Here is an 18,397-nt window from a genome sequence, read left to right as displayed (position 1 = left end):
ATATATGTATGTATATAACTGTATCTCTCTGGCCGTATTAATCCGATTCGGTGAATGTAAAGAAGAAAAAAAAATTTCTTGAAAAAAAAAACGCTTCGCATGAAGCTCATCGGGAGGAATCGCGCATCAGGTGTAAAAAATCAAACGTCGTCTGTATAGTTAATTCGAGAAGAAGTCTGATGATTAGCTCGTCATATGATTATCATCAAAACCGTTAAACACTCAATGCATCAAGAGAAAGACTTCGGCGAGATTTGGCAGAAAGCGACTGTATAATCAGATGATACTTGCAGTAAAAACTGACAATGCTGCAGAGAGAAATGTGTGTCTTGGCAGTGTTTGCGCGTTTTGACCTCGTTTAATGTAGCCGCCCAAGTGGAAATTTTTGGCTCCAAGTAGTGAGATGCTAGCTTGATGAGCAATCTTTTTTTTTTAAATATTTGACTTCAGCACTTACAATTAGCCTCTAATTTTTGACGGCACAGGTACAGTAACTGCCAATCACTCTCTAATGCAGTGGTTACCGGAGTAAATCGGGCCGCTACATGGCAACAAATCACTGATAGTAAACAAACGTTGCAGTTCCACACAATACGAAGAGAAGATGCTGCACTCGCTATCTTTATCGGCCAAACTGGTACATTTTTGAAAAATTATCGTTTTTCGGTACTTTTTCTTTTTCACCGCATCGCCGGTACTGCTCTTTTTAGAGCATAGGCATGCTTGTACTGAGTTATGTTAAGGTTACGCATTGCCTATGGAATTATTTGGAGTGCTTGTATGATGAGCATGTACCGCTTCGCATAGCACAACGTAGGGGGGCTCAGCTTAGTTAGCCTATAATTGAGTGTGTTTCCTTGAAATTTTTTGATCGCTTTGGTATTCGATATTTGACAATTGATGATCACTTTGTACGTTAATGCTGTCTTTTTTCACTGGGAAGCGAAGCATATGGAAACATGAAAAGCCATCAGATGAATTAGCATTTCGCTGATTTACAACAACGCAGGCTAACCAAGGTTCTGCTGATCTTATAGCTGTATCAATATCTGTGCTCCCATTACACTCTATATTTAGCAGGATAAGATAGGGATTTTTCAGATACACTTGACGACAAAAGAAAATGGATAGACCTATTGATGAAATCGTCAAAAATCTTTTGAAATTCGTAGTGCGAGGATTTTACGGTGGTTCGTACGTTTTGCTACTGGATGCGATACTCTTCCACTCTGTTCTGGCAGAAGAGGATTTAAAGCAATTACTAGGCATAAATAAAACAGATTTAGGACCCTTGGTGGCTAGACTTAGATCTGACGGTTTAATGTCTACTCATAAGCAGAGAGAATATCCACCAAATTCCAAGAGTGTAGAGAGGATATATTTTTATATTAAGTTTCCACACGCTATTGATGCAATAAAATGGAAGGTTCATCAAGTTGTACAAAGACTGAAAGATGATCTAGATAAAAATTCAGCTCCAAATGGGTACATGTGCGAAATATGCTCTACGAAATATAGTCAACTAGAAGCTGTACAGCTATTGAATTACGATAGAACGGAGTTTGTCTGCTCATTATGTGATCATCCACTGGTGGAAGATGACTCGGGTAAGAAAAATAAAGAAAAACAAGATAGGTTGAATAGACTTATGGACCAAGTTCAACCTATTATTGATTATCTGAAAAAAATTGATGACTCAAGAATCGACGAAAATACCTTCGAAACCGCTCTAGCAAGATTAATACCACCGCAAAATCAATCTCGTGCTGCTTACACATATAACCCAAAGAAGGGCAGTACGATGTTCAGACCAGGGGATTCCTCATTGACTGCTGGTGTGGATGGTACTTTACTTGGTAATGATAGTAGCAGGCGTGCAGGAGCTAATTCACAAGCTACGCTACATGTCAATATTACAACTGCAAATGATGAGATCGCTCAACGGGTGCTACAAGAACGTCAAGCGGAAGAGAAAAGAAAGCAAAATGCTGTTCCTGAGTGGCATAAGCAGAGTACTATTGGAAAATCTGCGTTGGGCAGGCTGGATGAGGATGAAGAATTTGATCCAAGGACTACCGCACAGGCAAATATGTCTCTCGAAGAAACGGCCATCGATGGTGTTAATGGTGATGGAAAAGGTGTTGATGAGTTTTATCCAAAGCATCGTCCTTTGACCGAGAAAGAAATAGAAGAAAGGGAAAATGAGAGAACATTAAATGAATATTATGCTTCTCTAGCCAAGAAACAAAAAGAACTCAAAGATGATGAAGAGGATGATGACGATGATGATGATGAACCCGGAGATTATGATGATGTTCCGTTAAAGGACGATGATGATGATGATGACGATGATGATGATGACGACGATCTTGAAGACGTCGCTGAGAAAAATGATCAGGAGGGGGAACAGAACATTAAACAAGAGGAACCTAAAGTCAATGGTATCAACGGCATTAGTGGTACTACTGATAGCAATACCAATCGACGAACCAGTGATGACAACGACGATGACGATGAAGAAATGGATATAGAATTTGAAGATGTTTAGTCGCTTCACCAACTCATCGAGCATACTTTTTTTTTTTGTTCGGCTTTTTTTATACTAGATAGATGTATAGATCAACTTAACGCCTTTCTGCTCTGACCGAAGTAAAGAAAATGAAGAATTAAAAAATTTTCAAAATTACGCGATGAGCTACAATTTAGAATTGAAAAATGAAACATTAAATCATATAGCGCCATAACTCTATTTGTCTACGAATCCTTGGCACTTGTAAACACCTGCCTTGTCTTTGATAAGTTAAAAAAGCCTTGCAGTGATGTCTAAAGATGCCTGGAAAATTATTGCTGTTACAGCCTTATGTTCAGTAGCCATCACGAAATGTATAGATATAGCTTGGAAGTTGAGGTCTTCAAAACCCCCGAAGGTCAATACAGGAATAGATAAGGCTTCAAAGGACAAAGAATATGATGATGAATTATTCAGAGAACAACTTGCTCGTAACTATGCATTCTTAGGTGAGGAAGGTATGGAAAAACTCAAAGAACAATACATTGTTGTAGTGGGAGCTGGTGGCGTAGGTTCGTGGGTTGTTACAATGCTAGTACGCTCAGGATGTTTCCATATACGAGTGATTGACTTTGATCAAGTATCACTGAGCTCTCTAAATAGGCATAGCTGTGCCAATTTGAGTGATGTTGGGACACCAAAAGTGAATTGCCTGAAAGAGCATCTACTGAAAATTGCACCATGGTGTGAAATTGAAGCTATAAATGAATTGTGGACTATTGAAAATGCTGAAAGACTTATTTATGGCGGAGGGAAGCCAACAATGGTTGTTGATTGTATTGATAACTTGAATACGAAAGTTGATTTATTGAAATATGTTTATGATCAAAAACTGCAGGTTATATCATCTATGGGTGCTTCCACAAAAAGCGACCCAACCCGTATAAATATTGGAGATATCACAGCGACCGAAGAAGACCCATTGGCACGTTCTGTGAGAAGGCGCTTAAAGCTTAAGGGTGTACACACGGGTATACCAGTAGCTTTCAGTGCCGAAAAGCCCGATCCACGTAAGGCAAAACTATTGCCTTTGCCCGATGAAGAGTATGAAAAGGGTAAAGTAGGTGAGTTGAGTGCTTTAAAAGATTTTCGTGTAAGAATTCTTCCGGTTTTAGGCACAATGCCCGGAATATTTGGCTTGACAATTGCCACATGGATCCTGGCAAAAGTATCTGGTTATCCAATGGATCCAATCGAGGGAAAGAACAGAATGAAGCTCTATGATGGATTATTTCAGACTTTGGCTGGACAAATGACACGGATTGGAATAAAAGATCAACGTGTTCCGGTAGCCTTATCAGACGTAAGTTATGTTTTGGAAGAAATTTTTAGAGGTAAATCTCCAATTAGTGGGTATTCGACCAAGCTTACTTTATCCAAGTGGGACCCCTCAAAACCTGTTTCATTGCAAAACGTTGTAATTTTGACCAAAGAGGAAAGACAGAAACATGAGGACCGCGTACTAAATGGGGGCGAAAAGCTGGAGGACGTATATCCCAAACACATTTTGGATAGGATTGACGCAAAATTTCAAGAGGAAAGATACTACTCGCAATTTAGGTAAAAAAAGTCCGCCATAGATAACTTCTCTTTGTTGGTTTGTTCATGAATATAGAAAATAAATAATATGCACAAGAAGTATATGTCTTTTTCTTGAGAGTTCTGGTCGAAAAACATAGAACTAGGATAGGATTTCAAATACCCAAATGCCATTTCATTCTTTCGTAAACGAAGAAGCTGCAAGCAACCATAGGTACTACCTTTATATATCCGATGCTCAGACCGACGAAAAACCCTCTCCAACCACGCTCCTGGTATATGATTCTGGTAATATCACCAATCGATTGAAATTTATGCTCATACATATTTCTCGGAGCCAAAGTACTGACCTGTAATCTTCTTCTTATAATTTCAAAAGGATATGCTGCTGTTTGAGACGCCATACCAGCCAAACCACCGGAGAAAAGTTCTGCCCATGTCTTCAGAGGAATCCTTTGCTTCTTATGATTACGTAGCTCTTCTTCCTCGTCTGATAGTTTAAGTACCGCGTGTGGAGCCAAGGAGGGTAGTCTTAATAAATCATGTAGTAAATCGTGGGCGAAGAAGGAGACTCCCGCGTAGGGAATCATTCCAAAGACTGTCGGTATGTAACCTCGATAGAAATTACACCAGTGTCCAAACCATTGAGGTACATACGGTTTGGAGGAGAGCGTCACTGATGCCGGTTCTGACCATATAGTCCTTATTATTTTAGTTAATTTCACCCGATTGTGATCCGTGACATACGCTAATCTAACCCTTATCAGATCTAAAGGGTAAGTGAGAAACACACTACATAATCCGGCAAGCGAGCCACTCATTAATCTCCTCCAATGTAACTCGTAATCTCTAGACGGTATAAGAAAACTCCTTATTTGTTCATAGGCAACAAACTTGACCGCCGCATAAGGAAATATTCTAATTAGCGTTACTGAATGGCCTTGATAAAATCCTCGTATACCATCATTTATCCAAATGTGCTTTGCCGCTTCCACCAAGCCGACTAGAGAACCTGCATATTTTGTATAATGCGGGTTTGACGTCTGAAATAATATCTTGATTCTATCTAACGGAGCGATGAGAGTTTTAGCACATGAACCCGAAATGCCGCCCGCTATCCCTGAACGTATCACATAATCTAACGAGCCTTTATTGATCGTTACGATTTGCTGCTTTTTAGCATTGATATCTGCCTGCGTTGTTTCAATTTCGTTGGCCATTTGCACACTAAGGCAATGGCGGTGCAAAATCTTCAAATTTGACAGCGTTAAATGCCCCTTTGCTCAGCGTTCAAACAACAGAATGAAGTACGGTGTTGTCTCTTCAAATAACAACTGTAGATCTGCCGGAGAAAATTCCTGGATTTGAATGATATTATATCACAGTTTTTTTTTTTATTGTATTTTATTTTTACCTTTGGAAGCTCGAAATGAAAAACTCGGACAAATGTAAAGTGAATTTGACTCACCTATTAATTCTTGAAGAGTCCGCGATTGCAAGACTTGCTGACTGACAATTCTGATATAGAGAAATGCTTTAGGCTCATCATGCTGTGAGACTACGAATATTACTGTCTTGATGATACAATAAGAGATGGATATTTCCACACCTTTTCAGCGCCAATGCAGAGCTATTCAAACTCAAAGTTGCGGCTCGAGGGTCTCACACAATCTGTGGCGCGAAGAGTATCATAAGATACCAACTCATATGTATCACACCTAGTCCCTTTTCGCCGTTGTATGCGGCACCAACAAAGTATGCTGATGTGCGTCGAACTCACCTTGGAGTACTATTTCATCAGATATTCCGTGGGAAAAAAGTTTTTTAGAGATGAGCAGTTGATCGGTAATAGAGCCAATTTTTCAGTTTGGGTGAGTATAAGTAACAATCAAGTCTAGCTTATGCATAAGGCGCTTGCTTGTATAATTTTATTGGAATACACTGTTTAGATTCGAATTCAAGTTAAATAGAAATAACAATAAAATGTCATCTCAACCGAAAAAGCAAGTGGATCCTTTGAAATCTTTCTTAGCTGGATCTCTTGCTGGTGCCGTCGAAGCGTCCATAACGTATCCATTTGAATTCGCAAAAACCAGACTTCAACTCCTGGATAAAGCATCAAAGAGTTCTAGAAATCCATTGGTTTTGATATATAATACGGCAAAAACTCAGTCGATTGCCTCTATCTATGTCGGTTGTCCCGCTTTCATCGTTGGTAATACAGCCAAAGCAGGTGTAAGATTCTTGGGGTTTGATGCTATCAAAAATGTCTTGAGAGATCCGCAAACCGGTGAATTAAGTGGACCTCGGGGTATCATTGCGGGCCTAGGAGCTGGTCTACTTGAAAGCGTTGTAGCGGTGACACCATTCGAAGCTATCAAGACGGCTTTAATTGACGATAAGCAATCATTAAAACCAAAATACCATAATAATGGTTTAGGTATTGCACGGAATTATGCATCATTGGTCCGTGATAAAGGTCTTAGCGGTCTCTACAACGGTGTCTTGCCCGTTTCGATGAGACAGGCTGCGAATCAAGCTGTGAGACTGGGCTGTTACAATAAGATCAAAACGATGATTCAGGACTATACAAACTCTCCAAAAGACAAACCTCTGTCATCAGGTTTGACCTTTGCTGTCGGTGCCTTTAGCGGTGTCATTACTGTTTACGCCACTATGCCAATTGATACAGTCAAGACAAGAATGCAAAGTTTGAATGCTTCCCAATACTCTTCAACATTAAATTGTTTCGCAACAATTTTCAAACAAGAAGGCCTGAAGACTTTTTGGAAAGGTGCAACTCCAAGACTTGGTCGTCTAATATTAAGTGGAGGTATTGTGTTTACGATTTATGAAAAAGTCCTACTAGTATTAGGTTAACGATTTCCTTTCTCTCCTGAGTTACATGATATATAGTTTATAGAATTTTTAATTTTGCTCCTTCAGCCGATTTTTGAGACCATTTGAACTAGCCGTGTCCTAGCTAGGATCCTGTGATTGATATTTATGCTCCATTTTTTTCACCTTGACGTAATCGTATATGCTCTTTAAAATAATAAATCCACCAAGCAACCCAATAACGACGGCGAGAGCCGGTAGCTCTCGTTTCTCTTGTTTCAAACCTGAACTCAAGTTCGAGGTGTATCCACCGCTTTTAGCAGGTCGAGATGATGGGCTCAAATCATCATATTCGTTCGGATTTTGTAATTCAACTCTGTCCAGTGCTTTATCCTTACCAACTTTAGACGTTACATTGTTCGGAATCATCGAATAAGCGTATCCGAGAAATGTGATTCCTAAGCCAAAGCGAGACCCTTGCTTTGCAGCGTGCGACGTATGAAGAATATATGTGATTAGAAATCCAATAAACTGAAAGCTTGAGCTCACAACAATATTCCATATTAGATTGGCAAGGTTTCCGACAGGCAATCCTTCGATGCATATTTCATTATTGTATAAACCAGAATAATCATCAACACCATAATAAGAAGGTGCCATATCTACAGCAGCTTCATCGTATGTGGGAGGATGATCCTGTTCACTACCAGAGCTGTTAGTTTGACAATCAGGTTTTGCACTTAAATTACTGAATACCCCATCAAAATTTGCACCTAGCTGTAGATGCGATGCTTGCTGGTTGTTTTTTTTGTATATTCTGTCGAGAATATTAAAAAGTTTGCCCGCAACCTTAATCCTTCTGAGCAAATTAACTGAAAAGCTATTTGCACCTAATCCACTTGAACTGCTTGCCTCCTCCTGATTCTGTTCATCGGTTCTTAGCTCAGGAGCCACATCATCAGCTGCTTCAGTTACCATGACATTGGGTGAAGGTTGACCTTCATGTATTTCCCTCGCCGCCGTTGAGCTTCCGACTTGTTGCTGATCCGAAGCCAAGTTTCCTTCTATCATGCGTATTTTTGAACCCGTCTGTTTGAACGATTGACAGAAATCTGCAAGATTATTAGCGAATAGGCCTTCTTATGTTATAATTGTCTTTTTTGTGATATACGTTAGAGGCTTATATAATATCTTACTCCATTTGTCTGACACCTCCGAAGCGCAGCTTAGACGTTCAAAATCTTACCCGGATATACATTTGTAAAGCCTGGAAATAGACCGCAGCAGACGACGCTATATGGACGAACTATAAGAGAGGCAATATCCATTAGTAACTGGTGGTTTTTATATAAGATCATATTACGCAAATACATACTTGTTTCTTCATTCGTTTTCGATTACGGCCTCATTGCTGTTCGCCGGGACACGATGTTCAGTTTCGCTACGACGATAATTACTAGCTTCCGGCTGAGAAGAAAGTGAAGAGATAAATGTCTTTTCATCCCCTACCTCCCTCTTGTCCGTCAAATTTCGATTAATTTTATCTTTCAAATTTATGGAAATGAGCAGAAACTTTCCTGGTACATGATCAACAATATGACAAAGAGGCATTGCTTCAGGAGATCGAGGAGGTCTCGCAACATTCTCCGTTGCCGTTTCCAGCTGATATGACCCCACTGGCGGACCTAAGTCTATCCCTCCAGGTTGCGTTGTAGTTGGTACGGGAGTGCGGAATGTTCTTGGTATGTCTGCAATATCTGGCAGAGATACTTCGATGATACCAGATGCTGACGGCACGTTTGTAGTAGACGAAGCACCATTCCCTAAGGCGCTGGATCCAATATTTGTTATTGCACCATTATTGACATTACCTGCTAGAATGACACCGCGTCTACTGGATCTGCCTTGCCTTCGCTTACGTCTCGTATCTCTATCCTTATCCCTATCCAGTCTTTCTAGTTCCGCTATGGATATCTGAAGCAGGTTTGGTGTGTAAACCTTTGCGTCGGAAGGTGTCCTGTAAACGTCATCTACAGTTATTAACGGCAGCATCCGACTTCTGATATCATCGTCTTCCACAACTGATCCGTCAAAATTGTACCCCAACAGTGCAAGAGATTTATGATACAAATAAACTTGCTCTCTAATTGAGTGAGCGATCGCGGTAACAAACTCTCCTGGTAGACATAATTCTTGACACATGCCTTCTGCGAATTCCTCGGGACAATTTTCACTATTTGATATATCCCACTCAAACTGATCTATCAGCTGGTTATGACCCACCACTATGTCAAGTTTGATGTTTATACGCATGTCATCACCCCCAATGCGCTCTTGATTCAATTCCAAATATGGATTGGGTTGATATTCAGAGATTTGCTCCTTCATAGAATTTGTTAAATTTTCAGCAAATTGTTCTCTATGCGATGGTGCATATCGATAATCTCTCATCATATCATCTACGAATTCTTCTATTTTTACAAGAGAATCGTTCTTATTCCATAATAAAGTGTCCCTCAAAAAAAACTTATCACGTTCATGATCGAACTCTAGCCGTATAGGAACTAAATCTTCGGATTTTTCACTCATTGCCTGCCTGTAAACTTGCAATTTGTTCTGATAAACATGTGGACGATCATCTACACGGGATTCTGGTATAACCTGTGTCACTGTGTTGGTAACTCCATTGCCGTAACCCGAGTATCCCTTACCCCAAACGCTTGCAGCTGGTATATTTTGAGAGGTATTTGTTATGGATTTCATCCTGGTTGATTTGAGCTCTTGGTAATATTTCAATGTATGCCACAATTTTCCTAAGTACTCTTTGTTACTAAAGCCATAAATGCTGAAAGGTTCGCAGCCATTATTCTCTCTGGCAAGGTCGAACTTATTAGCTTTATCACGTTGAATTATTTGTTCGTACAATAATGTGTCGGTGTCTCTCTTTTGGGAGGACCAAAAAGTTGAGCTCGGCACGTTTCTTTCAGGCATATCATAGTTGATAGTTTGATACTTTGGCAGATTAAGCTTAGGCATGGGCGGAAGTTGCATAGAATTGATGGCTGCTTCCATTGATGGCGATTGAGCAGTAGCATTCGAAGGATATACTTGCATAGAAGCATCCTTGTTTGGGTAAGCATTTAGGTGGCTTGACCGCTCCTGTTGAATTGAAATGTGCTGCTGTCGCTTCTGTTGAGAGAATTGTATATTCTTCTTTACCGTTCCAGCGTTTGCTTGTCCTAAATTTCCTTGTATTTCTGAGGTCTGTCCTTGTTGCACCTGTCGTGCTTGTTCTTGCAATTGTACCTGATGCACCGGAGTTGATTGCGCATGCTGTCCTTTTTGACCTTGCTGTGCATATGTCTTCTTCTGCTGTGATATTTGAGCCTGTTCTTGCTGTTGTTGTATTTGTAACTGTAACTGCTGTTGAGCCAGTGTGACGGCAGTAACCACTGCAGGATTGTTCCTTGCCAATGCTTGCTGCTTCAAAAAATCAAGCACTCCTTGTTGTGTCGGCAGTGGTAGCCGAGCTATTTGAGGGGGGAGGTTAATAGGAGCGGACTGAGTTCCACTGTTTCCCATTGACTGTGTAGGCAAGGTATTCTGTGGGTTTACCAACCTTGAGGCTCCTTCCTCTTCACCGTTCTGCATACCAGAAGACTTAAATTCTTTTTGACTCTGATACTGTTGGGACGCCACAGGATGCGATGATGGTGATTGTTGTAAGTGAAGCGACTGCTGCATTCCGCCAGGAGTTGAAGATTGATTATGCTCTTGCGCTTGAGTTTGGCTTGGAACAACCATGGATTTCTGCGATTGCTGTATTGGTCCTTTCTGACCTGTTAATTGATGTGGCGATTGAGTTTGTCCCAGCTGCTGCTGCTGCTGCTGTGCTTGCTGCTGCTGTGCTTGCTGCTGCTGTGCTTGCTGCTGCTGTGCTTGCTGCTGTTGTGCTTGCTGCTGTTGTGCTTGCTGCTGCTGTGCTTGCTGCTGTTGTGCTTGCTGCTGTTGTGCTTGCTGCTGTTGTGCTTGCTGCTGCTGTGCTTGCTGCTGCTGTGCTTGCTGCTGTTGTGCTTGCTGCTGCTGCTGTTGTTGCTGCTGTGTTTGCTGCTGTTGTGCTTGCTGCTGCTGTTGTTGCTGCTGCTGTTGTTGCTGCTGTTGTTGCTGCTGTTGTTGCTGCTGCTGTTGCTGTTGCATACGGGTCATCAATATATGTTGGTGTCTTTGCTGGATCATCTGAATCTGCGCGGGTGTTAAATTTTGTAGTATTTGGGCAGGAATTTGGGAAATGCTAAAGGAAGGTGTTCCTATTTTACTAAATGGATTGGCCTGCCCCTGTCCCACACCTCTAGGGCTATTGCTGGAAACATTGTTCCGACCATTTGCATCACTAGCACTCATCCGATTGTTCTGCTCGCTGCTGTCACCCTTCTCTAAACTTCACCTCTTGATATTGTGCTTATTTGTTTGTTTTCATTGTCGTCGCTTTCTTTCTCAAAATGAAAAATAAAAATGTGAACGTTGTTCAAATGAGTACATAACGGGAACAGAAGAGCTGCAGTAGGACAATTCCGCTTATCCGATGTTTATATCTTTCTATATCGCTGATACGAAGAATGCATTAATTTTTCAATACCTTTTAAGCTCCAGCTCACCTTTATTTTCACATCTATTGACAAAAATACAGAACGTATGTCCAGAATTAATCTCTGAACATCATGATGAGGAGCGTGATGAGTCCATCATGGGCCAAGATTCACTCAAATATACAAGTTCCATCCATAGCTCATTGGGGAAAGATTTAGAGGTATATAAATACCATTCGGTCACGAACAACATAAACTATTTCTGTTTAACATCGCTTTCGAAAGGTCAGGCAAGTATTGAACCTCTTCTCTTCTTAGAAAACATGGATAGAATTTTGTTAGAATATTTTGAGAAGGAACGGTTGACGGTGAGCAAACTAATCAATAATCATGATCGTCTTTCAATGATTTTTTATATGTGTGTCGATTCAGGGGAACCAGCTGTAGGAAGACTACACGAGAATATGATTAAACGTATGGTTCCAATGAGATCCGACTTATCAAAAATCATCAATTCTACTGCACATAGCTTTCAAAAGGCCGTACGTCAACCTGCATTGCAAAATCAACGATTATTCGAACATTCCGCAACTAAAGGTTCATTATTATTCGAACAGGGCAGTGGCAGCAGTACCAACGATGCTTTTGAAAACGAAGTTGTTCCTTGGCGAACTGGCAATCTAAAGTATAAAGATAATGAAATATATGTTGATGTACTAGAAACTATGCATTTGGTTTACTCACAGAGGCAAAAGAAAAGACGCAGATCCTACAGAGGTAAAAATGAAACTGGTGCAGAAATCAAGATGGTTTGTGGCTCAATATGTGGTCAAATTAATTTCAGATCGCATATAAGTGAGAATCCAACCATTGAACTTGACTTAAATCTCGCTGGCAATTATCTTGGTGTCCCGTCACTGCACGAATCCGTTGAAACGTCAAGTGAGCCTGGAAAACCTGTAGATAAACTCAGGTTTATTCCTCCAGATGGTAAATTTTGTTTGATGGAGTATAACATTGATTTGGATATGTTGCAGGCAAGAAATGCAGTGTATAAAAGTGGAAGCATCGGCATGGTCAGTGTTGATTTTCAAGACGGGTTAGGAAGTAAACATGATGAATTCGAAATTATAATAAATATCAGTAATTCAACTAAAGTTACTGACATTAAGGATTTAAGAATCGATGTGGAGGTCACTCCCGAAGTTATGCCACGAAACAATACCACAGATGAAAGGTCAAATAAAAATAAAAACCAAGAAGTGGATGATCCCAATCCAGATTTCTCAGAACACAAGATTAAAGTCCTACGCAATACGCATGGCAGATTTGAAAATGACGTCGTTCCAGGAAAAGGTACCTGGATATTTCAAAAAGATACTGCTGTAGGTGCGTTACCGGTTCTTAGGGGGTGCGTAGAAAACGTTTGGAATTCCGCCATTTATGTTAAGGTTAAAAGGGTATCAGTTTCTTACAATTACGCAGGCGAACTGGCGAGTGGGATACAGGTTAATGCAATAAACATCACCTCCGGAGTCCGGAATTTGAAGAGCTTGAAATTGTTCAAGGGAGTTAAATATACAACAGCATCTGGAGATTTTGTAATAAGAGGATAGCCTTAGTAGGCCTGTTCTCAAATATATAAAAGGGTATGTTACCTGTGCTTGAAATGATATTTTGTATATTTTAAGTTATATCTTTTGATGCAATGCACGTCATTAAACATTTTTCGATTTCTTACCCTCCTTAAAAACCGGACTCGGACTCGCACTCTTAACACCGGGAAAAAGAAGCGGGGGCATAATAACGGCACGAAAAGTGAAACTTGATGACAAGGGGACAAGATGTATTGGCGGTTAAAGGAGTAAAGTAGTTGGAGTATTAATCCATAGACAGTTCTATAAAGTATAAAGGAAGATGGAAAATTAGTTTCAACCTTCTTTCCTTTTATCAGATCACAAGTGCATTAGCAAAAGTAGAATATACGTGCAAGAGATAATGGTATCTGAAAAGTTACTATTTAAGGATAAGGTTGTTATTATAACGGGCTCCGGTGGAGGTTTAGGGAAGGCGTATGCTTTGGAATATGCTAAACGAGGTGCTAAAGTTATTGTAAATGATTTAGGTGGTACCCTAGGAGGAGGAGGATCCAGCAGTCGTGCGGCTGATGTAGTTGTGGAGGAGATTAAAAAAAATGGGGGTATTGCCGTGGCAAATTACGACTCCGTGAATGTCCATGGTGATAAGATTGTACAGGCCGCTATTGACAATTTTGGTCGTGTCGATATTCTTGTAAACAATGCTGGCATTTTGAGAGATGTTTCTTTCGCTAAGATGACTGAAAATGAATTTAACGCGGTAGTTGACGTCCATTTGAATGGTGCTTATAAGTTATGTAAGGCCGCGTGGCCTTACATGTTGGATCAAAAATTTGGTAAAATTATAAATACAGCTTCACCAGCAGGTCTATATGGTAACTATGGCCAAGCGAATTATTCTGCTGCCAAATTAGGGTTGGTCGGAATGGCAGAAACTTTGGCTAAAGAGGGGTTTAGGCATAACATTCAAGTTAATGCAATAGCACCTTTAGCAAGGTCGAGAATGACAGAAAACGTATTGCCCCCGCATATTTTAAAACAATTAGGTCCAGAAAAGATTGTGCCTTTAGTCTTATACTTAACGCACGAATCCACAAATGTAACTAACTCGATTTTTGAGCTTGCCGGGGGATTTTATGGACAGTTGAGATGGGAGAGATCGTCCGGTCAAATTTTCAATCCCAACCCAAAGTTCTTTACGCCAGAAGCTATTTTAAATAAATGGAAAGCAGTTACAGACTTCAAAGACAAGTCATTTAATGAGGTTCAGCATCCAATTCAACTTTCAGATTATAATGATTTGATCGTAAAAGCTAAAAAGTTGCCAGTTGAGAATGATCAAGGCAAAAAGAAGATCCAATCATTGCGCAACAAGGTTGTTGTAATCACGGGCGCTGGTGGGGGTTTAGGTAGATCACATGCTCAATGGTTCGCAAGATATGGTGCTAAACTTGTCATCAATGATATTAGGAATCCCACTGATGTCGTTGCAGAGCTAAATGAAATGTTTGGCGCAGGCACTGCTGTTGCTGACACTCATGATATAGTTTCGCAAGCTTTTCAAGTCATTGAAACTGCTTTGAAGAGCTTTGGTCGTGTCGATGTATTAGTCAATAATGCTGGTATCTTAAGAGACAGATCTTTCAAGAAGATGACTGATCAAGAATGGTTTGATGTTTTGAAAGTCCACTTAACTGCTACCTTTGCAATGTCAAAGGCAGCATGGCCGGTATTTGTCAAACAAAAGTCAGGGTATATAATCAACACCACTTCAACCTCGGGTATCTATGGTAATTTTGGTCAGGCTAATTATGCAGCGGCGAAAGCTGCGATTCTAGGTTTTTCCAAAACCATTGCTTTGGAAGGCTTTAAGAGGGGTATCAGGGTAAATGTGATCGCTCCACATGCTGAAACTGCCATGACAAAGACTATATTCACTCAAAGGGAGTTGATTAACCATTTTGATGCCTCACAAGTTTCACCATTTGTGGTGCTTCTCGCAAGTGGGGAATTGCAAACATTATGTGGTGCAAAAGGTGTGAATGGACAGCTGTTCGAGGTGGGTGGTGGCTGGTGTGGACAAACGAGATGGCAAAGGAGTAAAGGCTTTGTCGCAGTTGATGATCCTGTTGAGCCTGAGCTTTTACGTGCTAATTGGAGTGAAGTTACAAATTTCAAAGGAGACACTTTCAATCCAAGCTCTACGGAGGACTCATCTATGGCAATATTGCAGTCTGTCCAAAATGCGCAAATGGGTACAAAGTCTAAAGATATCTTTAAATATACGTCTAAAGACTGTATCCTTTATAACCTGGGTTTGGGAGCTTCCAGTAAGGAGTTGAAATATGTTTATGAAAATGATCCAAATTTTCAGGTATTGCCTTCGTTTGTGGTCATTCCATTTATGTCGAATATTTCGCCTCTTAAAATGGATCGCTTAGTTGACAACTTCAATTATTCGATGTTGTTGCATGGTGAGCAATATTTCAAATTGTATGAATGTCCTTTACCGACACAAGGGTCTTTGAAAACTATCGCAGAGCCATTGCAAGTTTCGGACAAAGGTGGTAAAGCTGCCGTAATCATTGGTGGTTTCAAAACGTATGACTCAAAAACGAATAAGTTGCTTGCTTATAATGAAGGTACTTTCTTCATTAGAGGTGCGCGTGAGGCTAAGAACAGGAAACCAATCAAAGGTGAAAGAGCTAAGTTTGCCACGAAGGTATTCAAAGCACCTGCAAATAGGCCACCGGATTTTGAAACAGAAGTCAAAACGGATGAGGATCAAGCTGCTCTGTACAGGTTATCGGGCGACTACAATCCGTTGCATATTGACCCAAAAGTAGCCAAATCTGTGAAGTTCCCCAGACCAATTTTACATGGGTTATGTACGTTGGGCGTGAGTGCCAAGGCTCTGTTAGAACACTTTGGTGCATATGATGAGTTAAAAGTTAGATTCACAAACGTTGTTTTTCCTGGAGATAAACTGAAAATTAGGGCGTGGAAAGAAGATAATGGGACGGTAATTTTCCAAACTGTGGATGTCAACAGAAATGTTACCGTTTTGGACTTTGCCGCTGTCAAATTGGTCGGGTCGGGTGCCAGGTTATGAAATATGAATAATTGATACGTTAATACTACATACTCTACTAGTTTTTTCTTTCTGTATGAATAGAAATGATAAGTTGAATTTCAATATTTGGGCCTGAATCGCAAAATTTGACTGTCTCATGAAATTTGTTTGTAGTTCCTGCTGAAGTTAAATCTTACTCGCCAACATTTATCTTAAGTAGTAATTAAATAGCCTAATACGATCTGTCTTTCAACCTTGATAAGAGGTTTATATTCAGTTTCAGACCAACTTAGTTTGGCTTGTCCTCCGCTGGGGTATTGTCGACCCAATGTTGCCCGAAATATGGGATCTTTTCATAAAGTGTAGATTGAAATCTTGGCCAACCCTCAGTGAAAACCATCAAGCTGGCAGCCCAAGCACCTCCCCATAGAAAAAGGTCTGGCGCAATCGCTGCCATGCCTTTAAAGTTGAATCTACCGGCAGATTTAGAAGTTAATTGAGAGATGTACTAACAAAATATCGAAAAAAACGGGTTAGTCAATTAGTTACGAGTTGGCGTGTGGTTCTTTTCATTTGCGTTACATACTGAGACCATTAAAGCTTATTTGTGAAGTTTGTTCTTCGTTGGATATAGATCAAAATATGTAGCATATTGCACAATGAAAGGCTTCCTTCCTAGTTATAAGTTAACTACGACTCTCTTTGACTTACTACTCTTGATGCAATTTACCGGTCATCTCCTTGTACGAGTGATTAGTCGTATGTTTTCATTGGTGCATTATCACGTGAAAATTGTTCCATTTAAATAGGCCCTGAAATTGCATAAAGGAAGATACAATTGTATACTCTTTATACATGCCATCACACCTATTTGGTCAAGAAACGAAGCTCACGATGTACATGATGGAATTTCTCGAAAGGAGGAGCAAGTGATTGTTCGAATTCGTCTTACTTTACGTATCTTTGCTTTCGTGCAGATCTATGGTTTCATATATTGTGGGATAATATTTCTTGATATTGTCTAACGAATCTGGTCGTACATAGTTGTGGATCTCGAAAAACTTGTTGACGCAACTCCATTTGTGCCACGTAAAATCTGTGCTTGGATCACATCGACATTTTAGTGAGCTTCTTAGTTCGCTATTCCTAGGACAGTCTTGGTTGGGGTTATGGAAGTAACCAGTATTCCCTACAAAATGAATCTTTTCGGCAGGTAGCAGAACGCTGACAGCTATAGTATGCACTGGTGCATCACCCCATCGCTCATAAAAAAATCCTCCTCTTTCATCCAAAAATTTAAAATATTCATCGTAACCTGATTCGCGAAAGAATTCAAGACTGGCAATTTCAAAATTCGACCAAAAATGACACAAATTATACGAAACTCCTCTATCATCAGTGACAAAATCAATACTATTACCAGGTGCTATTAATTCCGGATTATCTTTAAAAAATTCCTTGGTGACATCCCAAAGACTAGGAATAGTTCGAATGTCCTCTTGCAATGCCATACTGAAAGCATATTGTTTATCGTTCTCTCTCATGTACTGAAAAACGTCATAGGTAATGTCACAATCAAAGCGAACAGCTGGTTCGATTCTCCAATAATAATCTACGCCCTCTAGCTCGGGCAGTTTGTAAAACATACCGGAGTTGAAGCGGCACATAAACCTGTATGATTCACTCTTGCCGTACATGACTTTCTTCTTTTCGTACTCATTCCTGCTCGATGCTGCCTTCTTCTGGTCGATGTGTTCCGGATATGACCAATACTCTTTTGGGATCTTAATAAACTTTACATCACCTGAAACCAGTGATTTCACCACTGATTTGAACTCTTGATCAAACTCTTCGTCATTCATAAACCACCAATCGTAATGAAATTTCGAGTTAAAGCTTCTCTCAAATGATATGATCGAATCTTTCATGTCTTCTAACTCGGAATTTCTTGCGAGTGTCAAAATGATGTCCTGTCCAGTTCGAAGTTTGGAGTTCGAGGTAGGCTCTGCAGACGTTTTCACCGAATTTTTACCTTTTTCGCTATAAGAGTTGCCTTTCGGGACTAGCAGTGAGGTATCGCCTATCTTAAATGAGCAGAATATTGTCGTTACAGATATTACAAGCAGTAACAATACAACCCGTAAGTATTTTCCATGCAAATATCGCCTGAAAATTATTGAGAATTGCATCGTCA

General features: G+C 40.2%; 10 protein-coding genes across 10 annotated transcripts; 5 read left to right on the top strand and 5 right to left on the bottom strand.

The window, feature by feature from the left end:
• Nucleotides 1–1,123: 1,123 nt before the first annotated feature.
• On the top strand, nt 1,124–2,548 carry TFA1 (transcription factor TFIIE subunit TFA1; the record flags this gene model as incomplete). The annotated part of the gene is made up of 1 exon (XM_037288516.1): nt 1,124–2,548. The coding sequence occupies one exon, from the start codon at nt 1,124–1,126 to the stop codon at nt 2,546–2,548; it is 1,425 nt and encodes a 474-aa protein (XP_037144411.1).
• A 271-nt stretch (nt 2,549–2,819) lies between these two features.
• On the top strand, nt 2,820–4,133 carry HG535_0D03900 (tRNA threonylcarbamoyladenosine dehydratase; the record flags this gene model as incomplete). Its single annotated transcript, XM_037288515.1, has 1 exon — nt 2,820–4,133. The coding sequence occupies one exon, from the start codon at nt 2,820–2,822 to the stop codon at nt 4,131–4,133; it is 1,314 nt and encodes a 437-aa protein (XP_037144410.1).
• A 130-nt stretch (nt 4,134–4,263) lies between these two features.
• LEU5 (coenzyme A transporter) lies at nt 4,264–5,328 on the bottom strand (the record flags this gene model as incomplete). The annotated part of the gene is made up of 1 exon (XM_037288514.1): nt 4,264–5,328. The coding sequence occupies one exon, from the start codon at nt 5,326–5,328 to the stop codon at nt 4,264–4,266; it is 1,065 nt and encodes a 354-aa protein (XP_037144409.1).
• Nucleotides 5,329–6,091: 763 nt separating this feature from the next.
• On the top strand, nt 6,092–6,988 carry CTP1 (Ctp1p; the record flags this gene model as incomplete). The annotated part of the gene is made up of 1 exon (XM_037288513.1): nt 6,092–6,988. The coding sequence occupies one exon, from the start codon at nt 6,092–6,094 to the stop codon at nt 6,986–6,988; it is 897 nt and encodes a 298-aa protein (XP_037144408.1).
• Nucleotides 6,989–7,087: 99 nt separating this feature from the next.
• Nucleotides 7,088–8,017, bottom strand: BSD2 (Bsd2p; the record flags this gene model as incomplete). The annotated part of the gene is made up of 1 exon (XM_037288512.1): nt 7,088–8,017. One exon carries the CDS (start codon nt 8,015–8,017, stop codon nt 7,088–7,090), a length of 930 nt encoding a protein of 309 aa, XP_037144407.1.
• Nucleotides 8,018–8,329: 312 nt separating this feature from the next.
• Nucleotides 8,330–11,347, bottom strand: SNF5 (Snf5p; the record flags this gene model as incomplete). The annotated part of the gene is made up of 1 exon (XM_037288511.1): nt 8,330–11,347. The coding sequence occupies one exon, from the start codon at nt 11,345–11,347 to the stop codon at nt 8,330–8,332; it is 3,018 nt and encodes a 1,005-aa protein (XP_037144406.1).
• Nucleotides 11,348–11,528: 181 nt separating this feature from the next.
• On the top strand, nt 11,529–13,148 carry APM3 (Apm3p; the record flags this gene model as incomplete). The annotated part of the gene is made up of 1 exon (XM_037288510.1): nt 11,529–13,148. The coding sequence occupies one exon, from the start codon at nt 11,529–11,531 to the stop codon at nt 13,146–13,148; it is 1,620 nt and encodes a 539-aa protein (XP_037144405.1).
• A 382-nt stretch (nt 13,149–13,530) lies between these two features.
• Nucleotides 13,531–16,242, top strand: FOX2 (bifunctional hydroxyacyl-CoA dehydrogenase/enoyl-CoA hydratase FOX2; the record flags this gene model as incomplete). Its single annotated transcript, XM_037288509.1, has 1 exon — nt 13,531–16,242. The coding sequence occupies one exon, from the start codon at nt 13,531–13,533 to the stop codon at nt 16,240–16,242; it is 2,712 nt and encodes a 903-aa protein (XP_037144404.1).
• Nucleotides 16,243–16,492: 250 nt separating this feature from the next.
• On the bottom strand, nt 16,493–16,798 carry QCR10 (ubiquinol--cytochrome-c reductase subunit 10; the record flags this gene model as incomplete). Its single annotated transcript, XM_037288508.1, has 2 exons — nt 16,493–16,711; nt 16,790–16,798. The coding sequence occupies 2 exons, from the start codon at nt 16,796–16,798 to the stop codon at nt 16,493–16,495; spliced, it is 228 nt and encodes a 75-aa protein (XP_037144403.1).
• A 358-nt stretch (nt 16,799–17,156) lies between these two features.
• On the bottom strand, nt 17,157–18,392 carry HG535_0D03820 (glycosyltransferase family 15 protein; the record flags this gene model as incomplete). The annotated part of the gene is made up of 1 exon (XM_037288507.1): nt 17,157–18,392. The coding sequence occupies one exon, from the start codon at nt 18,390–18,392 to the stop codon at nt 17,157–17,159; it is 1,236 nt and encodes a 411-aa protein (XP_037144402.1).
• Between the last annotated feature and the right edge of the window lie 5 nt (nt 18,393–18,397).

This window comes from Zygotorulaspora mrakii, chromosome 4 (assembly GCF_013402915.1).
Source record: "Zygotorulaspora mrakii chromosome 4, complete sequence".
NCBI classification, from domain to species: Eukaryota; Fungi; Ascomycota; class Saccharomycetes; order Saccharomycetales; family Saccharomycetaceae; genus Zygotorulaspora; species Zygotorulaspora mrakii.
The sequence above is the reverse complement of the archived record's forward strand: the minus strand, read 5'-3'. Positions and strand labels throughout refer to the sequence as shown.